The sequence below is a fragment of the Diabrotica virgifera genome, chromosome 1 (assembly GCF_917563875.1).
Source record: "Diabrotica virgifera virgifera chromosome 1, PGI_DIABVI_V3a".
NCBI classification, from domain to species: domain Eukaryota; kingdom Metazoa; phylum Arthropoda; class Insecta; order Coleoptera; family Chrysomelidae; genus Diabrotica; species Diabrotica virgifera.
In genome coordinates, this window is record NC_065443.1 from 251332868 (window position 1) to 251355363 (window position 22496).

The 22496-nt window shown below is 31.8% G+C and overlaps 2 protein-coding genes across 2 annotated transcripts in view; one reads left to right on the top strand and one right to left on the bottom strand.

Moving 5' to 3' along the window:
• Positions 1 to 6738: 6738 nt before the first annotated feature.
• LOC126879087 (uncharacterized) lies at positions 6739 to 13253 on the top strand. Its single transcript, XM_050642003.1, has 4 exons — positions 6739 to 7538; positions 8263 to 8880; positions 9487 to 9713; positions 13073 to 13253. The coding sequence occupies exons 2-4, from the start codon at positions 8735 to 8737 to the stop codon at positions 13207 to 13209; spliced, it is 510 nt and encodes a 169-aa protein (XP_050497960.1). The 5' UTR covers positions 6739 to 7538; positions 8263 to 8734; the 3' UTR covers positions 13210 to 13253.
• A 7067-nt stretch (positions 13254 to 20320) lies between these two features.
• The window catches only part of LOC126879082 (cytochrome P450 9e2-like), a 38202-nt gene continuing 36026 nt past the window's right edge, over positions 20321 to 22496 (bottom strand). Inside the window, exon 8 of the mRNA XM_050641998.1 lies at positions 20321 to 20957. Coding sequence (XP_050497955.1) covers positions 20521 to 20957 — 437 coding nt within the window. The 3' untranslated portion in view covers positions 20321 to 20520. The remainder of the gene's footprint in view (positions 20958 to 22496) is intronic.

Sequence of the window (22496 nt, forward strand, 5' to 3'; positions counted from 1 at the left end):
ATTCTGTGGAAAAATTGGAGGGCTGATTTTGTTTCATATTCCTTTTGTATTATGTTGGAGGTATCACTAAAGATTTATTTTTTGAAATGTCCGAATATCTCTTGTATTGTAAGAGCTGTAAATAAAACACTGTTTTGAAGGTTTATTTAATTAAAAATATCAAACGCACAAAAATTAACAAAACAAAACAAAATTAACAACAAAACAAAACAATTCAATAGCGGGTATGTCCACCTCTTGCAGCAATGACTGCTAGCAATCTGTTTGGCATCGAATAAAGATGTGTTATCCTTGCCTGGGGAATAGCCCGATATGCCTCTATCAGGGCCATAACTGTACTAAATTTTCTGCAGCGCTAAGACACAGCATAGAAAACGCAACAGCAGTGACACACTAGTAGGCGGGAAAAGTTCGCGCACTATTACTGCGCAGATCGTCGGCCATTTTGTGCGTAGTACCAGACAATGTAGAAAATCGACAGTGTTGCCGATTTGTACATAATTATCAGATTTACTCAACTTTTATGACATTCATATTTTTTAACATAATTTTATACGTATGCCTGTGGGAATTATGTCAATAATTGGGACATAACACAAAATATTGATGATGAACCAACACATCACATCGCCACTGAGATGTACTACGCGAAAAATGGCGACCCTGTACTTTTCAACTTCAAAGGCGGCATCAGGGAGTGTCCTTGCTGGTTTCGTTTATTATGCTGTGGCTAAGATGAAGGCTAAATCATCCCATAAATGCTCAATAGTATTGAGATCTGGGCTGCGTGCGGGCCATTGTAATCTTATCAGTTCAACCTCTATTTTATGAGTCAACCAGTACTTTTAATTTACACAAAATGGTATAGCTCTTACAAGAAAAGAAATATTCGGATAATTCAAAAAACAAAATTTTAGTGATGCCTCCGAGATTAAATGACAGGACTAAATCAGCTCTTCCATTTTTCCACAGAATTTTTTAAAGTTAGGAAAAAATACAACGCTTCCATTCACCCCTGTATAACGCCATGCAAGCAATTTTTGTTGTTGTCGGAATAATACCAAATGATATCAACACATGTACCTACCTACAAAGTGATGTAAGAATCTTTAAAATGCACAAATAATAAAGTTATAGATTTTCAAATTTAATCAAAAATTTTGGGTGGCGGAATTTTGTGCCGGTGAGTGTATATTTTATAATATTGTAGATGGTATGTCTCTGGCCCTATTTATCCATCAAAATTGGTATATTCTTGTTGTACGCGCCACTCACCCCTAATTTTAATTTAAGGTAGTGCGCATCATAGATGCGTACGCATTTCGCCCTGTCTGAGGGTTGAAAAATACAGTATCATAGATGATAGATAGATAAGAGAATGGGGTACAGGTACAATATTCATCCGACTTCACAATAATACACATCATACATTTTTGTCACTAGTAAATCGCAATAAAGTACATAGCATTTATAGTGTTAATTTTAATTCAGTACCTACAGAACATTTCAAGTGCAAGCTACACTTGTTGCTGACTTTTTCTTTTGATATTGGTAACCAGAGGCTGCTACACTCTTTTGATGGGTTTGTTACATTTTTGTTCATCAGGTTGGATGAGAGCAGCTTCTTTGTTTTTTCTCTTTTTCATGTCTTTATTTTAATATTATAATAATACTATTACAACGACTAGACCCCAGTCCGGAGATGGACAATTGCCCAATACGCGATTACTAACAAAGCAATTCTTCAATTCAGAATTGCTCCCCGGCTGTCTTTGGCTCACTAGGTCTCAGCCCAATTGTTTTCCAACAACTCACTAGGCTAGCTTAAGCAGGGAAGAAGTCTATTAGCTAAGGTTCGCTGCAAGACTCTGGTTGATTTCAACCCAATTCGTTGGAAACCAGGTTGGCCACCAGCTGGTAGCCAGTGAGTTCCTAGTAACTCAATACGCTAGGTGGAACTGATTTTCTATCATCTCGATCGCTGTATATCATTTCGGGCGATTTCATCTCCTAACACTCGTTCATGGTGGTGGAAGTCTAGTGGGACGGCGTGGATATCGATGCGCGTTCGGTATAGTCGAAGCGAAGTTCGGTGGGATATGTGCATTTTATCAATGAAATTCGATATTTTTAAGATATTCCAGAAGCCGCTACAGATAAAATGTTTTAATGACCTATTAATCATTCAGAATTACTCGACTGATATTAGTACAGTTACAATAATTAAGACGATAACCGGACAATAATGATTTAATGACTGAAATTTGAATTTTTTTACTTGTAATGACAAAAAGAGCAAGCCCATTAGCAGAACCCAATTAAAAATTATTTTGCACATCATATTTGAAACATTATTTGGTTGAAAAATCTCATTTTTGTTGGCAAAAACAATATATTAATTTGTTTGGACTAAATTACAGTTGTGTTTATCTTAAAAAGGATATGTTACTATCAACATTTACACAGTGTTGCCAAACTGAATTTTGTTATTTTGGGTGTAAATTTTTTCCACGGATCTCCGAGGGTACAATACCTGCCGTCGAGCTGAATGAATTGTGAAAAGCCTAATTGTTACAACCCCTTCTCTTTGGAAAAACAAAAAATGTAGCATACGTTTTTTTTGTGGCGTGTATCCTACACGGCGTGATCCCATCACCGGTGTGGTCTTTGTCGGTTCTTTGGTGCTTCGCAAACTGGTCTTGGATGACTGTCAGGAAGATGCTTTTTTCTTAGCAAGAAGAATAATTATTAAAAATTAAAAATTGTAATTATGGGCTTAATACAATAAAAAATATAATATTATTATTTGCATGTGGAAAAATTGAAAACTATCCACATAAATGTGGTATTTTTGTCACCTTTGACTCCCTTCTTTTTAGAGCTTCTGGATTGCTTGTGGTGTTTTGCTGTTTCCTTTCTTCGGTATGATGAAATTCCTTGTTTATAAATGACAATGGGTACTAATTTTCTATTAAAACCTTAGTTAGCAGGTTTTTTTTCTTTGTGAAACGTATTTTCGTTAGAGCTGGAGTTTTGAGCTGTGTATATCTAGCATAATTTATTTTCTACTAGAGAATGCTCTATAATATTTGTTATAATATGTATTTGGTCTGTTGTTGAGTCTTTATTACGGAATCCAAATTGAAGGAAAGGAATAATTTCTTTATGGTCGAGTAAGTATAGGTTGTATTCTTATTAGCAATATCTTCTCCAATAATTTGGAAATAATTGGTAGCTACAATTTTGTCTGTGCGATTCTACTTTATTTATTGGTTTCACTGGTTTGAGAATCATGGTTAGTTCAGCTCTTCTCCACATTATTCGTACACATTGTAAACTGAATACTGCATTTATAAGGTTTGTTAGTGTTTATATGACCTTTCTAGGTAATTGTTGAAGTATTTCTCCTGTAAAGTCAAATCCCGTATACACTAAACTGCAAAGATTACGGTGGGCAGGGCACGTGGTCCGCATGCATGAGAATAGAATCCCCAGAAAATTGCTAAATGCAAGAATGCAGGGAAAAAGACCTGTTGGAAGACCTAAAAAGAGATGGGAAGACGAAGTCGATGAGGGTGCCAGGAACTTTCTGGGAACGCGTTCATGGAAAAGAACAGCGGTAAATCGAAATGATTGGGGAAGCTTGTTGAAGGAGGCCAAGGCTCGATTTGGGCTGTAGTGCCATTGGATGGAAAGTCAAATCCCGTAGCCTTTTGGGATTGATATTGATATTGTTTATAATTACTTGGGTTAATTCTTTAGGGGTCGTAGGATTTATTAGTTCTTGATCAGTATTGTTCACATCGTGTTCAGTAATCTCATCATCATAGTTTTCGGCTTGTGGTTATTTTCTATTTTGCGATTTTGGAATACGTTCTCTTAATATTAATATCCCTTAATATAAGCGAATATATTTGCCTTACACCGAGAGAAAAAAATTCTTGACATAAAGAAACTTTATTTATATTTAAGAAAGTTCGACTTGGCATATTGCCTAAGAATTATATCTTTGTATGTAATAAATAATTTTCTAAAATATTTCAAATAAATTTTACTATAGCCAAAGAAATATATCTTAAACATGATTGAACTATCACTTTCTGGCAAACTTGAAACCCATTTATTAGAAAGAAATTACACTTGATGTTAATTAATTTTATTAATCATAAAAATATATTTTCTGGACATTACAAAACTATTCTTTCTGAGCAATAATGTTTCTTAGAAAGAAATATTATTATCTTACTATTAATAATTAATGTATTTAATGTTAAGAAATATATTTCGCAGATATAAACGTATACTTAGAGTTAAGGTGGTATGACACAATGTTAAAATTTATATAGTTTTTAGGTACAGTTACCGTCACTATTTCAAAACCAATCTTCAACTTAGGGGTATGTACGTGAACTGTAGACTTTCTATTTTAATAGTATCTAGTTAAAATTTCCAAAGAAAGCAGTATATTTTTTATAACTGTACATAAAGGAGTCCATGTCATAACTTACTTAGTAACTTGCTATAAAAATTCGTTTTGCATAATAATTTTTGAACTTGGGTGGAAAATAACTACCAGAAACGATTAACTATGCAAAAAGCTTTATTTTAAACAAAATTTCATTGTCCATACTGCCATAATTTTTAAATTAACTGTACCTAAAAGTAAAAATTTTAGTTAAAAGCTGCAATCTGGGGATTTTGTTGAAATTACAGCAATAAGTTGGCATTTTTCTAGTGATAAATTAGTTCCGCTGTCACTTAATAGATGAGAAGATGAGTTCACGTGTCATTTAGTAGATGGCAGCAGTGATGTATTAAATGGAGACAGATGCGCGTTTGCCGGATTTTAAGAAAATCTACAAACAATTGAAAACGAGTTTTGTAACCACGGAAATACGATGAATCACGCGGTTGTTTAGAAAAGTGGCCCCACCCCCTCCCAGTACGCATTTTGGACCTTGTTTGACTTTCACTTTCAATCATGATTGTATAACGTCACAGTGTCTTAACAATACAAATATACATTTTTTATGCTTGAATCCCTGAAGTTATACGAATGGTTGAAAGTTAAACGAGGTTCAAAATGACTCAAAGTGTTTACTGGGGGATTATACTAGTTTTGACATAATACATAAATAACATAAGTAAGCTCTAGTATGTTATGTGGGGCGGATCTAAAAACAATTTCAGTTTTATTCACTTTCTGGCAAATTTAATTTTTATAGGGCCGCAAATAATGCATTGTTCGGATACAATTAGCGTCTCTTTGTAAAGACGATGACGTCGACATTTTTACACACATTACACATGCCAATGGCCATTAGTATTTGTTGAGGCATTATCCTAATAAAAAAATTGTAGACAAAACAATATTGTATAATCATTGATTAATTTATGTCAAATATTTCCGTAAGTGAAAAAAAATATTGAAATTTACTGGAGTAATAATTAGATAAACCGATATGCAGACGATACAGTTGTGGTTGCTAGCAGTATCGACAGGCCTGTCATACCCGGGTACCTACAAAGAGCGAGTGAAAAAAGAGATTTTAACCATCAACATAAATAAAACAAAAATGGACACTGGTGAGCAAAACTCAAAAACCTGCCAGACAATTGAAAATAAAAAACCAATTCAACACGTAGAAGTATATGTATACCTTGGAACAGTCGTCAACTAGAAATGGGATCAAACAACCGAAATACGATGTAGAATTGAAAAGGCCAGAGCTACATTTAACATGAGAAATATATTCAATCATTGCGACATATCTGTCCCACTAAAAATACGGCTGCTAAAATGCTATGTATTTCCAGTCTTGTTGTATGGAGCAGAGACCTGGACAATAACGGAAACATTATCGAAAAGGCTAGAGGTATTCGAAATGTGGGTGTACCGACTTATCCTCAAAATGTCCTGGACGACTCACACTACCAACGTAGAGGTATTGCGCTGAGGAGAAAACAAAAATGAGAAATCTGTTTCACAATAGAAACGGAAACCTGAATACCTCGATCATATTATGAGACATGATAAATATCGTATACTGCCACTGACAATACAGAGTAAAATAGAGAGCAAACGTGGACCCAGAAGAAGAAGACACTCATGGCTTCAAAACTTGAAGAAGAAGAAGAATTTAAAATGAGATATTCTTCTTCTCACGGTGCTTATTCGTTCCGAATGTTGGCGATCAGCATGGCTATCCTAACTTTGCATGCTGCTATTCGGAATAGTCTGTTTGTCGATGTAGGTATTGAACCAGTTTCTCAGATATATTCTTCTTCTCCCTGGTCCTCTCTTCCCAATACCTTGCCCTGAAGAATGAGTAGCGGCAATCTCTATTCATTCCTCATAACATGGCCAAGATATTCTACTTTGCGCTCTTTGATAATAATGTGTGTTAATAATCTCGCATTCCTTGCCCATTCTACGTAAGACCTCAACATTAGTCACACGACCCATCCACGAAATTCTTAAAATGCGACTGTAATACCACATCTTGAATGCCTTGAGTTTTCTTAAAGAAGTTTCGGAAAGAGTCCAGGCTTCTACTCAGTATAATAATCTAGAAAATACATAGGATCTGATAATAGAAATTTTGGTGCCACTTCGGTATGCGGTCTACCGGCTAATATGTGGTCTACGGCAATTTAGCTGATTCGGCATGCGGTCTACGTACAAAAACAAATTAGAGAAACTATTACAAACATTACTATTTTATTATTACTAACAGCTTCCCTAACAACACACAACATTCCAGGAATGTACTACCAAAGTTCTATCAATATTTGAATGTCCTGGACATTTAGGGAACATTCGGTGAACATCTGTTTAAATTATTCCTGGAATGTTACCATAAGACATTCTGTGAACATACTACCAATGTTCCTATATTTTAAGTTGCGAAATAATACATACATGTAACAGATACAACATTACTTATATAACATACCAGACAAACTAAGTGACACTTTAGGCCTACAGTGCAATAATATGTCAAATTTAAAGAGTTTCCCAAGTTCAATTAATACAATATTATAAACATACAAATGTAATAAAAATTATTGTTCGCGAATATTCAATTTGGAATGCGATTTTGTTCATAAAAAAAATACTTATAACTTATGCAAAACCCAAGAGAGGCATTTATATTTATTTCTTTTGCGTTCATTTTCAAATTCGCCGTGCATGTAATATTTTTGTGCATGGCGCTTGAGAGGGCATCACGTGACTAAAAACGACCAACCAACGACCTCGCTTCGGCCATCTTGGCATCTTCATCTTGGACACCTTGCTTTGCCGTGGGTGGATCGTTGTTTGGTATTATTTGTGCTTTTTAAGAATATTTTTTTAATTCGGATACTTTTATAATAGCTTTAATAGTATTATTAACATAGTGAATAAAATGGTGTCCTGTTTTTAACGCAGTTGGAGTAGCAGAAACAAATGTAGATAAAAAAATCTGCAGGAATAACGTTTCAATTATGACAGAAGCTCCAAACAAATGACTGTGAATGAAAAGCCCTATTAAAAGGTTAGTATGCAAATATGTAAACGAAGGCATGCCCTGTATTTCAGAAAATAAATTAATACTATTAATACCCTAATAATACTATTCATAAAAGATCTTTTAAGTAACCTAGATATAACAAAGTGAATAAAAGGCATAAATCAGAAGAATTATTATTTTATTTTATAATTTAATAATTGGTCATATCCATTTATTATTTTAATAATAATTGTGAATAAGCCACAAACTTCGCTTATTCCTAACTAAAATAGTAAATAGAGATAATAACAATAGGATTTGTAAAACTAAAGTAATTCTTTTTGCGTTTTTGCTAATGTATGCCTTTATAAATAGGATGGTAGACCACACACTATAATATGCAGTACCAACTAATGAATACACAGAATATTATAGTCGATTTGCTAAACTCAGTCTCAGTACTACTGAGTCTCAGAGACAACTGGCTAGTGATTTTAGTAAATAATTTTGCCAATTTGGTAAAATTGGCAAAAAAAAATAATAACTAAATAGTTAATAATTACTGTAATTTTGGCAAAATTGGCCAAAAACAAAAAAAATTACCTACTAAAATCACTAGCCAGTTGTGTCAGAGTTTGGGGAACCGACTATACTAATAAACAATTTCTAAGCTGTTTTATAATATTTTGTGAGTCCATTAATCATATTTTTTATTTAAAACTAAAATTTGTTAATAATGCTTAGTAATGCATATATTTTGTATTTTTAGCTTTCCAGAAGATCCTGCGAAGAAGACATGAAGTATAGATCAGATTTGTTAATAGAGGAGTATGTTCAAAACACTTTTTAGAAAAAGATATTGACAGAACTTCACTTTCATCTGTTCGTTTAAGAGACTGTGCTGTTCCAATAGCTTATGTCACACAGGTATATGCATTTTTTTTCTTGGTTTTAGACTCGGACAAACATAAGTTTGGGAATATGATTCAAAACTCGATGATGCGCAGTGGTTCTTGTTTACTAGCGTTACCATGGAAACGGCCAGTTTGCTGATCGCCAGTGTCGTAGTTAGAAGTGCATTACGTATCGCAGAGAGTGTTTAACTTATTGGTTTGATCGTGTTGGATATTTTATTAATAGTTTTTAGCTTAGTGTTTGGTATATTAGTAGTAGTAATTAGTGTATTCAGACATTTAGTGTATCTCTAGTGCGTTAAGTTAAGTCATTAGTTATTTAACAATATGCGTCATAAAAAGATAGGAATCAAAGGGCTGGGATTGAATAGCCAAGTAAAGGCAATCATTTATAATGTTACTACATTTATGGAACAAGAGGCAGCACATTTCAAAACAACCGAAAACCTGTTAATACCTTTAAGTAAATTGACGTAAGTATTGTTAATGACATTTTATTTTCTTGATATTGAAGTTACTATTATTCTTACTTTCTTATTATAATTGTATTTATGAAGTTTCATCAGATTCTTCTTCTTCTTCTTTAGCCCATTTCTATCCACCTTTGGACATAGGCTTTCCCCAAATCTTTCAATATCTGTCTGTCCTTGGCTGCGCTTTTCCAGTGAGTTCCTGCAGCTGCGTCCACGGTCTCCTGTTTTGTATTTCAGCATTCCATCTTTTATCTTCCTGTCTCGCATTGTGGCCTGCAAATCTCCACTTTAACCCTGAATATGCTGAGTTACATTTTTTACGTTTGTTTTCTCTCTTATCCATTTGTTTGGTTTTCTGTCTTGAAGTGTTACTCCCAACATGGAATAAAACATGAATTAATACAATAGATATTTTCTGTGAGTCCTTTCTATTTTGTTTATTTTGGCCTTTGTTAATGTCCATGTTTATGAGCCATACGTCCTAACAGGAAGGATGCTCTGATCAAATACACAAGTTTTTAGGCACTGTTTCTTCTTTCACGCCAATCTTTTGAAATTGTTTTCGCAATATTTTCGTTTAGTAACATTTAACATTGGTAATTGTAGGGATAGGATTCTAGCAGCGACGGGTATAAGCAAAAACACCTTAACCAAAATAAGAAAAGAAGGTAGAGACGTAAATAAAAATGGAGCGACTAGTTTATCTTTTAAAAGCCCAAAAAGAAAACGTTGTCGTTCCAAAAAAATTGAATTGAGCAGTGGACAAGTGAAAACCATCAAAAATATTATATACGACTTCTACACCATCGAGAAAAGATCCCCTACAATTAATGGTAAATAGTATAAAAGTTAAAAAATTATTAGTTAATGGGAAATTGATACCTATATTTTTTATGGTAAATAAAAGATAGAGTAAGTAAAATTATAAAACAATTTTTTGTACCCGTTTAGAACGAAATAAAAGTTTTTTCGTAAACACACTGATATATAGATATATTTTTAACAAAAATGGTAGATAGATACAATTCTTTTACGATTTTATTTACTTAAAGTATAAAAGAAGATTTACTTTCCAAATATTTTAACGATTTCTAGTTATTTAAGATATCTATCAAAAACTAAAGAACAAACAAATGGAATTTCCAGAGTCAAAGGAAACATTAAGGAAAACGATAATTGGATTAGGCTTTATTGCTTTAGGTAACATAGTAAAAGTAATTATTCAGCTTAAAAAATAAAATTATACAGGGTGTCCCGAAAAGATTGGTCATAAATTATACCACAGATTCTGGGGTCAAAAATAGGTTGATTAAACCTCACTTACCTATATACAATAGTGCTCACAAAAAAAGTTACAGCCCTTTAAAGTTACAAAATGAAAATCGATTTTTTTTAATATATCGAAAACTTCTAGAGGTTTTTTATTGAAAATGGACATGAGGAATCTTTATGGTAGCAGCATCTTAAAAAAAAATTATAGTGAAATTTGTGTACCCCATAAAAATTTTATGGGGGTTTTGTTCCCTTAAACCCCCCCAAACTTTTATGTACGTTCCATTTAAATTATAATTGTGGCACCATTAGTTAAACACAATATTTTTAAAACTTTTTTGCCTCTTAGTACTTTTTTCATAAGGCAGTGTTTATCGAGATATTTTGAATATTTGTCGAATCCACCACCTATTTGTATATGGTTATAAGTATGATTATAGACACTTGTTAATAATCTGAAAATTTATTTATAACTTAAATTTTTTGGTATATTTTGAAAAAGAAGCCACATCTCGATAAAAGTTGACTTATCAAAAAAGACTAAGAGACAAAAAAGTTTTAAAAACACTGTGTTTAACTAATGGTACCACAATAATAGTTTAATTGGAACGTACACAAACATTTGGGGGGTTTAAAGGTACAAAACCCCCATAAATTTTTTATGTAAATATAGTAAAAAAGTAGCCGCATCTCGATAAAAACTGGCTTATCGAAAATATATTAAGAGGCAAAAAAGTTTTAAAAACGTTGTGTTCAACTAATTGTACCACAATAATGAATTAATTGGAACGTACACAAAAGTTTGGGGGGGTTCAAGGGAACAAAATCCCCATAAATTTTTTATGGGGTGGAAAAATTTCACTATAATTTGGTTTTAAGGTGGGCCTGTCATAAGAATGATACATGCCCGTTTTCAATAAAAAATCTTTGAGAGTTTTCGACATATTGAAAAAAATCAATTTTCATTTTGTAACTTCAAAGGGCTGTAACTTTTTTTATGAGCACATTTGTACTAAGGTAAGTTAAGTTCAACCGAACTATTTTTGACCCCAGGATGTGTGGTATGATTTATGACCATTCTTTTCGGGACACCCTGTATAATGGATAATGTATTTTAAATTGATATTTTGTTGACATCGTTTTAGTTCAACTTTCTACAATTTACGGTTATGAAGAATGTTTTTTCAAAAGTACCAAGTATTTATAATCGATAATTTGTTTAGATTTCGATTTCCGAAAAACTGTAAACAAAAAATAAATCTCTCCAAGGTTACATACGATTCTACATAATTTTTTATTTTTCTCAAATGAATTGTTCTCACGTCTGTATGTTTTGAAACATTTAAAATTTAAACCATCATACTTTTGAAAAGATATTTTTCAAATTATCTCGAACAAATTACAGGTGGAGAAAAACCGAAGATAATAGGAGTGTCCTAATGGAAAGTTATGACGTTCGTTTAAAACGAACATTTTGCTCATTATTTTATAAAATGCAACTGATTATAAGTTTCATAATTATTAAAAACTATGAAAATAAAAAGAAACAAATTCATTCTTCGCTTTAATTAAATATAATTTAGGTACTATTATAATTTACTTATAAAAATTTATTTCAAATCTGCCTGTTTTCGTCCGCCACTGGTAGAAATGGTTTGCTTGTCTGCGCGAAACGCTACGTCGCAATCCCAAACTTATGTTTGTCCGACTCTAACATCTTTAAACGCGAAATACGCAATAGCTTATCGAATTGATGCCATGTTATTTTTCTTTATTAAGGTCTTTGTTTATTATTGTGTATGTGTATTAACAACAGAAACATTTTTGGTTATTCTTTATTTTATTTTATATTTTGTCATCAAGTGTTCAGTCAATGTATGTAGTTTTCTTATGTACACCTTTATGGGTTTATACCTGGTGGATGTATATTTCAATAAATAAATAACCTAATTAATAATACAGTCTGTACAATATAGATACTGTTGTAATTCATTATCTACATCAGAGATCTAAGTTGACATTGTTGCCCAACTGCAAAAAATTTTTGAATTCATTTTAAGTCAAATATATCACATAATTATTGCGAAGTAGATTATACAACAAAACAGATTAATATTCAATGTAAATAAATAAAAACATCAGAAATAGAAAACAAGAATTAAGGTATAATCTTATGTTACAGTTATTAAGGTACCAAGGGTATTATAAGGATAATAACGCTTGAGGTCAATGGTGTTTTAACAAGGGCCTGAGGGATATACGTTGACCGAAAGCGTTATTATTATAATACCTGTGGTGCCTTCAACGTTTAATGTCTGACTAAATTATTCTTTATATGCGAAAAATTTGAATGAATTTTGAATTGATTAGTTTTTAAATAAGTACATTTACCAGTAACAGTAGTAACATAATTGTGGTAACCATAGTTTTACTTAGGTTGATATTTGTCAACTTGACAGTATCTAAGTCGTTATTTAAATTTAATGCCCAAGGGCGTTATATCATACTTAACAGACTTCGAAATGTCATTATTTGTCAAATAATGTACCAGTAGGACATTAAAGTAAATAATAAAAACAATAAATATAATGAATACTAAATACTTATTTGTTTGTGAAAAATCTATTTCTTTGTGGCTTTTTTGTAATTAACTATTCTAATGAGGAAATAAGCCACAATTTACTTGAAAAAATAATTTTATTAAGGTTTCTACTTCCACGTCGGATGTCGTTGTCAAAATACAAAATGTTCATTATTATTATTTTATTTATTAAATATTATTTATTATTTTTTTAAATATTATTTAATATTTATTTTTTTATTATTATTATTTATGCGTATTATTACCTGTAAATAATATTTCTTCTGATTGTTAATTGTAAAGGATAGAAAAATTACCTTTTATTTTATTTTCTTTTAGAATCAGCTGAGAGAAGTGGTCTACAAAAAACCAGAAAGGAAACGGAATATGTGGCTACGAAAAGCAAAAGAAAGGTTTACAAAGCAAATGTGACACATTTTTTTATAATATTTAGGAATGTCAGTAAATTACATTAAAAAATGTATGTAAAGATTTTTTGCAATAAAAATGTTTATATTTATCAAGGATGTATTATTTGGTATGGCCACATATCGTCAGTGATGTGACAATACCTCCTATCTGTTTTTTTTCAAGAGATTTGTAAGATAGACTAAAAACTTGTTTAGGCCACCTCCTGTTTTCATATATTTTTTGACTTGTTTTGCAGTAAATTCAACTATCTATTTACTACAAAAAAGTCAGAATACGTACGAAAACAGAAAATGACCTTAAAAAATGTTTTTCGTCTCCTGCAAACCTCATGAAAAAACATATAGGAGGTATTGTCACATTACTGACGATATATTTCAGTGAATGTCTAAAAAATATACTGTGAATGTTCAAAGAACGTTCGTAGACATTCATGGAATGTTCTAACAAGACATTCAGTCTAAAAATATACTGTGAATGTCCAAAGAACATTCATGGAATGTTCCAACAAGACATTCAGTCTAAAAAATAGACTGTGAATGTCCAAAGAACATTCGTAGACATTCATGGAATGTTCCAACAGAACATTCTAAGAATATTTAAAATGCTGACACAGCACTTTCCTGGAACTTTCCAGGGACATTCGTGTGCATTTGGGGACATTCCAGGAATGTTTTCAATGTCCTGTGTGTACATTCTAGGAACATTCATGGAATGTTTTGTGTTATTAGGGTTCACTGTTCAATTGGTAATTATACAAAGAGTCTACATTCTACCACATCCAATACTATTTTAATATTAAATATCATGCAACCGCAGTAAATATCGGTTTTTGCCTGAAAGGAGGAAGACCTAACCCTTCGGTCCAAACCCAACTTACGGGTAGTGAGAGAACCGCAGGGCAGGAGGTATTTGACCGCTGCGCGCAATCACAACCCACCCTTTTTATTATCACTAAACGGTCTTTTCAGCGTTTTAAATTAACACTCAAGGCCCATTTCGTTGATTCAAGTTTATATAGGCAACCCAAATTACACGCCGCTAATCCTCGGTTCGGGATTTAGACAGAATAACACGTGAAGTGTGAAGTAAAGCACAAGTATGACAAGTAAAGTATAAATATAAATAATAAATAAAAAGTTTGTAATAGTTTCTCTAATTTGTTTTTGTACGTAGACCGCATGCCGAATCAGCTAAACTGCCGTAGATCGCATGTCAGACGGTAGACCGCATACCAAACTAGAAACTCTGCCGTAGACCGCATACCGAAGTAGCACCGAAATTTTGTTAACAAGTGGTAAATGTGACTTCTGAAACGAGACTTCATCATTATGAACGCTGATCTCGCTTTTCCTATGCGTTGTTTTATTTCACTAGAGTGGTCTCATTGACTGTTTATGTAGGTACCAAGGTATGTGTAGCTGTCCACTCTGTCAATTGGTTGTTGGTTAACCAAAAGCCGTGTATGTAATATATTTCGCTCTTAATGACTACCATTACTTTCTTTTTTTTTCGTATTGAAATTCCATGTTCACTACTTATGTCTTAATATGCGCGACATTATTCTTTGCAAATCATCTAGGCTATCTGCAAAAACTACTGCGTCGTCGGCATATCTAATGTTGTTTAGATCTATCATCTAATCCAGTTTCCTCCAAGATAATTTATGAGTATGTGCAGCTTATCATGTTGTACTCTATCAAATGCCTTTTTGTAGTCGATAAAACAAATATATAGCACTTAGACAGTCAATAGAGCCTCTCGGGTGCCTAAGGGCAAGGCATTGCGGAATCAAATCTTTGTCCGTGATACTTGTTCTTCGCATTTTTTATATAAGTATTCTGCAGTATATTACTTTTAAAAATGTTTTAAGTAAGTGGTTCATTAGGCTAATTATTATTCTGCCTCGCATGTTGAAATGAGAAATGAAATGAAAATGTGAAATTTTCCGAGGAAAAAACTTTCCCTGTTGAAAAAACATTCAATATGAAAAAAGTTATTGTAGTGACTCTGTTTTTCAATTGACTTACGTATTTTACATTTATTAAAAATACTAATTTTATACTCGATCTTCATTCTGAGAATTAGCATAATTCTTTTTTGGTCATTTAGATAGGCACTTACTTGTATTTCAAATAATTGCAAATTTCTTTAGTTTGAAATAAATCCTTTTGAGCAGGTAAAGAATTACGAATTGCCGTATAATACAATATTAAATAATAAACTATATCCAAATGAATGAACGTTTAGTATCTATTAATGAGAATTTACCCTAGGCAGGTAAAGAAAGGATTAACAACTGTCGTCTGTAAATACAAAGTACGATTAAGATCGAGATGTGCCGAGCCTAAGTTGCAATACATGGCATCAATGCGGTGTCGTTCAGAGAACTAAATTTAATAATAAAATATATGTACGTGCTGCCATCTATTCAAAGAACTGTTAAACGTTAGTTTAAAAATTGGCCACCTATTTTGACCATAGCGTACTAATACCCCCTTAAGTTAATATTTCTTAAAAATAAAGTGATATTACATACGGTGAAATAAATCATTGTGTTAAGGTAAAATCATTATTTATTAATAAAAACAAGATATATAACGTTGTTATTACATACAAATATTTTCTCCACTCTTAAACCACTGGCTTCTACACCACAATAAAAGGATGGAGAGGCAAATCCAACTTCCTCAAATGTTCCTTCTTTTGTTAATAGCACTTTGTTTATCAGCAATTCACTAAAACAAAATGGTTATGTAGAAAGAGTAAACTTACTTTAATAAAAAAAATTTTAAAATATATAGATATTTATTTTGACAAATTTAGGAAATATAAAAAAAGACAAATACACGGCCCCACATAAGAACTATTAATACTAATAATAATCAATAGGGAGCGGATTTATATGCGATCAATTTTGATGAAATATGCGCATATATATGCGGTAAAAAATTACGAAATATGCGCAAGATATGCACAAAAATTCAAAAAATGCGCATTTCGAGATACCACAAATTTTCTGTTATATTCTATTCTAAGGGGTTCTTTTATAGGGGGGCGACAATCTTATTTATTATCTTTCAAATAAAATCATTTTTTTATAATACTTATATGCAATTTATTCACAGTTTTTACAAAAATTGCTACCAATAGTTACTTATTTAAAATAAAACAACAATATCACTATATAGTTATTTATGATATAAGTGTTAAAAGTACACGTTTAAGGCACGCATGTGAAAGTTTGCAGAATGAGCGATAGCGAGTTCTGCAATTCACATGAGTGCCTTAAAAATGTACTTTTTAACACGCATATCGTACAATATTTTTTCTACAAACGTAATTACAGGACAATATCTACAAAAACTTTTACTTGAACTTGACTCCCACATAACAATGATGTTCGCATCATGTTCTAAGCATATCCTGCCAACATTCGTCGAAGTATATCCTTTTTAGTATATGCGTAGTACAAGCATAGCATGTACCATAAAAAACATTCTAAATTTCATGTTCTTTGCATGTGCTTCGAAGAATATTCTTGCACCGAATATACTGAGCACATTCGTGTACGTAGTATCTCGGAATGTTCGTAAAAGTTTATTCTTAGAATATACCTTAATCGAATATTCTTAGTATATGCGTAAGTATATGCAAAAGTATATGCTTAACACATACTTGTATATACTTTTAAAATATCTTAAAAAGAATATACTGTATGTACCTATAAGAAGAAGAATAATGTTAGCCTATAGATTATCAACTTCGCGTTAAGAATAATTAATCAAATTTAGGTATTTTGGTAGGTACTACTGAACTATCTAATTCATCATTTTTTTAAACCGTTTTAATTGTATGGTAAAAAAGTTTAAAACTTAATTCTATTGAAGAAAAATGAGAAATTCTCGTTTCGTTTTCAATTGAAATGAATACACCATTTTGATTTGAGTTTATACCATAAAAATATTTTTACCTATAATTTTCGGGAATCCGGAAACGGCCATTCATTGTTATTCTGACCCTTGCATTGCATATTTTATACCTGCACAAGGGAAGGGGGTAGGTAACAAAAAGGCAAAATATGAAAATAGTTTCCAGTACAGTTAAGGCATTTATGTCTACGCTGTGAGGAAGAAGCGACTGTATTTCTAGCTACAAGGACTAAAACATTTTAAGAACATAAAAAGCAGCTTGAAAATAATAAATTCATATTGGTACTTCAATATTTCCTAAATACCTAGTAAGTAAAAGTATGTATAATGTATATAGATACCTATAAATTTTAGTAATTTACATACATATTATATTATATATTTGGCTATTATATAATTATATAAGCAGCATTTTTATTTTGATGTGCACATAATAACTAAATATATTACTTATATTTTATATATAGGCTACTTACCCATATAATATTTATTATACATAGGTACCTATATAACTAACTAAAGTTTATACATTTTATACTTACTTTTTACGTAATATTGTAGAATGTAATAACTATACATTCTCATATGCAATTAGAATATGTAAATATAATATATTAGTAGAACCTAGGATGAGATTGGGTGATGTTGAAAACATACTTCTGAGAAATATAGCACATCCTTGGAATATTCTTCCCATATACTAAAAATATGTGCGATAGTACATTCTAAGTATATACATAGAAGGTATATAGCACTTCCTTGGAATATTCTTCCCATATACTAAAAATATGTGCCCTAGTACATTCTAAGTATGTAACTAGAAGGTATATAGCACTTCCTTGGAATATTCTTCCCATATACTAAAAATATGTGCGATAGTACATTCTAAGTATATAAATAGAAGGTTTATAGCACCTCCTTAGAATCTTCTAAAAAGTATGTTCTTGGTATATACTGAAAAGAAGTGCGGTAGTACATTCTAAGTATATACATAGAACGTTTAAGTACTGTAATGTAGTATATACTCAGTATATGCTCTGCACATTCGCAATGGTAATTACGCATATTCTAAGTATATACTTTTTCTGAAAAGTATGTTCTATGAATCTACTAAGAACATGAAATTGTTATGTGGGCTGACATTCCAATTTTATATTTTTTTGACATTACATCAGAATTGCATATACGGTCAATACGAACTGCAGTGTCTTAAAATTTTTGAAAGCACTAGTGCCTTAAAGTAGCATTTTTAACGCTCGTATGGAGTGCTAAAAATTGCATTTTTAACACAGTTGTAGAAAAAATATATTATTATCTTCGATTATAATTCAGTACAATGTGTTTTTCCAAATTCTTTACGAGGAAACATATTCTTTGATTAGATAAAATATTTTTATAACTTGAAAAACTACTTTCAACACCAATAGAAGTAATTGGGGCGTATTTAAAATAACTTGTTAATTTCCGTTAGAAAATCGTAAAACTATGGTTAAAGGTGTAAATTCTCTTAACAATAGATGATTTAAAAGAATCACCAGAATTATAGGTACCTACTAAATATAATAGAAGTAGATAAAACATCCTACAATCATTTTATAACGGGTTACTATAAGCAATATAAGTACTTTGTGTAAAGATCGGGTATTTTCTAAGAAAAAATGAAAGGCAGTGAATGAGCCGTCCTCTTCAGGTAGTTCTCGAATTAATAGATACGACAGCCTGTGCGGGGAAATATTTTGTGTCAAATTAAAAAATTTAATAATTTTTTTGGACTTAAATGTTTGTAAATAGGCACAAAATATGCATGTTTCTTTAAAAATATGCAAAATTTAGTAAAGTTCTCAAATATGCGAAATATGCATGCAATATGCATTTAGCATAAAATCCGCTCCCTAATAATCAATCATATTTAGTTTAAACATGGCATTATTTAACTTAAACATCTTTGTTTATTTTTTTCTTTTTGTTAATGAAATATTAATTATTAATCTGTATAATATTAAGTCACACAATAAAAATTGTTTAGCTAAAACAAGAGGGAAAATACAACCAATGTAAAACATTGAAGCAGACATAATAATATGTAATTTTCTTTATTTTTATAATCTAAAAGAGACAGTATAGGTACCTCATCATTAAGAAATTTTATTACGGGAAAGTATTATTAGTTTATCTTAAGTCATTTAATACATATTAACTAATTCACGGTTTTTGGCAATAACATTTCTTAACCATAAAAATATTTCTTTTGGGCTAACTGATTTCTTTATCTCAAATAAATGAACAGAAAACATCCTCAGCGTTGCACCCGCCATGTTTGATATAGCGTTGTATTGTATATTTTTATAGAAGACGATACATTCAAGAAACCTATTATAGTTCATACATAAGTATACACATTTTTAAAAAGGTACTTACATGTATAAAGTTCTACCATTTCTGGAAGGCCCCGCAGTTGGTTAATAACTCCTTTCTTAATATTGTTCTGAAGCTATATATTATATCATTCTGTCCCAGCTTTAAATTGTGGCTTATTTCCCAGTTAGAAAAATAAGCTCCTTTATTTCAGAGTTGTCCATCATTATACCTTCTCTGGTTACACCTCATATGTAAATCATGATTTACATTTACTCTGATTGGAGTACGAAGGGAACCATTCTCGTTGGAACTTTACCGCGCTGAGCAGATGGGACGTGAATTGTAAATTGTAGAATTCCCTCATCTTCCTTAGTCTCAGCATCCGTATGGCTTGCATATTGTAGAAGCCTCGGAGGTGTAACCCGAGAAGGTTCCCATTGTTTTCATTCTGGTGGGATGTAGAATAGCATTATGTTGTTTTATATGTCACTAGAGTGAAAACTTAGTCTTGTTGTAGCAGTTGCCGCTAGGGCATCTATACCATTTCGTTCGTTGCAATCCGGGACTGCACGCTGGGGTTTGTTTTGGTTGGATCAGGGAGAGCAGCATATGTGCCTCCTGATGAGAGACTAATAAGTTTCGAAACCGGTAGAGGTGCTTGCTGCACTCTCTGATTGGACTAGAATATAATGCGGCTGTATTTTCGTTTTGCAACGAAATTGAAAATGGTTATTCATTAAAATTTTTGTGTTTGTGATACCATAGATAATCACGAAAAAAACCAAGAAACCCTTCAAGATAAGATCCCGACAGGGTAAGTATTTGGTCTTACATTTAGTTTACTCTCAAAATTAAACCAAATTAAAAATTAAAAAACTAAACATTTATATTTTAAAATAACATAAACTAAAACTATATAAAACTATATTTTAAAATAACAATAACCAAACTAAAAATTAAAAACTAAACATTTATATTTCAAAATAACATACCTACATCTAAAATCAGAGTTTAAAATTTAAATCAAACATAAAAATTTAATATAAAAGTCGTCATTTTAATTCCACCTTATTTCCTTATACGCTTCATATTGAACCAAAAGCCCCCTTCCGCAGCCAAATTGAATTGCTGCTTGCAAATTTTCACTGGTATTATTGTTTTCGCCGAAGGTTCAAGCTCATAGTTAGCCAATAAATGAAACAACACGACTTTAGTCTCCAAAAGTGCAAATCTAGATCCGATACAGTTCCTTGGACCAACCCCGAAAGGAATGTAAGAGTAAGGTTGAATCTTGGTTTTGTTTTCATCGCTAAATCTTTCAGGGTCAAACTTCTCAGGGTCTGGATAGTACTGAGGATCACGGTGCATAGCAAAGATTGGGTACCATATTATCGTGTCTTTCTTCAAGTAGACAGGTTTCTCACCTGGAGAGGTAGGTTGAATCGTGTATGGTTTGGTGCAAACTCTGTCTACTGCTACAGCTGGTGGCCATTTTCGAAGCCCCTCTAAAAAAATTAATTAAAATTTAAATAAATCAGTTTCAATTTATGAAGAACGACGAAGGTAAGAATAAGACATGGATGATGACAGAGATTCTGCAACTAACGGAGGAAAGAAGGAAAAACAAGAACGATAACTCCATGTATTAAACATTACAATGAGAGATACAGAGAAAGATCAGAGAAGTCAAACAGAAAGAACTGGAGAACAAATGCCAAGAAATCGAAATTCGACAAAGTAAATACTAGGACTTCAACGTGCATAAGAAGGTAAGAGAAATTACAGGCAAATGTAAAAATAGAAGAATAAGTAAACTTGTAAATGACAATGGAGAGATAATGGTGGATAAATAGAGTATCGATAATACCTGGAAAAATTACATACCAAATTTATTTTTTGATAAGCGGGAGAACCAGTCCCCGGTACCTACGGAAACAGGACCTCCTGTACTAGTGGCAGAAATAAGAGCAACCATAATATCACTAAAAGAAGGGAAAGCCCCAGGACCAGTCGGAGTACAATCTGAATTTCTTAACATCTTGATGATGAATTTTTAAGAATACTATGTAAAATTTTTAATAAGTAATACCTATGACACAGGCAATATCCCAAAAGATTGCCTAGTTTCAGAATTTATTACATTACCAAAGAAACGGGGAGCAAAAAGTGCGGAGAATATAGGTAGTCGAGGAAATGAAGCATTTTGGCTCGCAATTTTATCGTCCAGCATGGATTTACTGGAAATTTTCACAGAAGGTATGAAATAGTCCAAGGATCATTTTCTATATCATGCCACTGTACGTTAAAACCTTGGGGCTGGTTGCCATCCCATCTTGGGGGGTGGGAATTTTTTTATTACAGTTTAACCATGCAAATCGATGTAAAAAGTGATTCTAAAAAAAATGTTTTTAACATTTTCTTCGTAAAACTAATATTTTTCGAGTTATTCGCGCTTGAAAGTATGTTTTTCGACGATTAAATCGACTTTTTTTAGAGGGTTTTTTGAGAATAACTAGAAAAATATGGATTTAATCAAAAAAACTGCATATAACAAACTTGTATCTTTTAGTAACACAAACCAAATTCTTTTTCAATAATATCTTTAAGACTAATACAAACCGAGATACGGCATGCTAAAGGTTACCTGTTCTCGTCAAATGTGTAATTTGAAATATTCAAAGCCAAATAACGCGAAAACTTTGCATTTTTCTAGGAAAACTTAAATTATATTTTTTCAAGGATATAATTCAACCTTTCAAATAATAATAATAAAAAATTTCTAGCATGAAAATAGAATGACTTATGATCAAAAAAAAATCAGTACCTGCTTTTCTCTACGAAAAAATCAGTGAAAATAACCCCCTAACTACCACCCTAATTAATTGGTCTTCGCCTTTTTGTAATTTCTTTTATATTTGTATTGTCAATGCACCAAAGAAGTTTGACCTATTTACAAGACTTAATTTTAGAAAAATTGGAGTTTAAAGAAAATTTTTTTTTGCAATTTCGTATTTTTCATCTTTTACTTCAAAATATCTCCGAAA

Bases quoted from the DNA above. Each gene is read 5' to 3' on its own strand.
- LOC126879087 (XM_050642003.1), top strand. From the start codon at position 8,735: ATGCGTCATAAAAAGATAGGAATCAAAGGGCTGGGATTGAATAGCCAA. The intron at 8,881-9,486 runs GTAAGTATTGTT...TGGTAATTGTAG, and splicing joins ATACCTTTAAGTAAATTGAC to GGATAGGATTCTAGCAGCGA. The intron at 9,714-13,072 runs GTAAATAGTATA...ATTTTCTTTTAG, and splicing joins AAGATCCCCTACAATTAATG to AATCAGCTGAGAGAAGTGGT.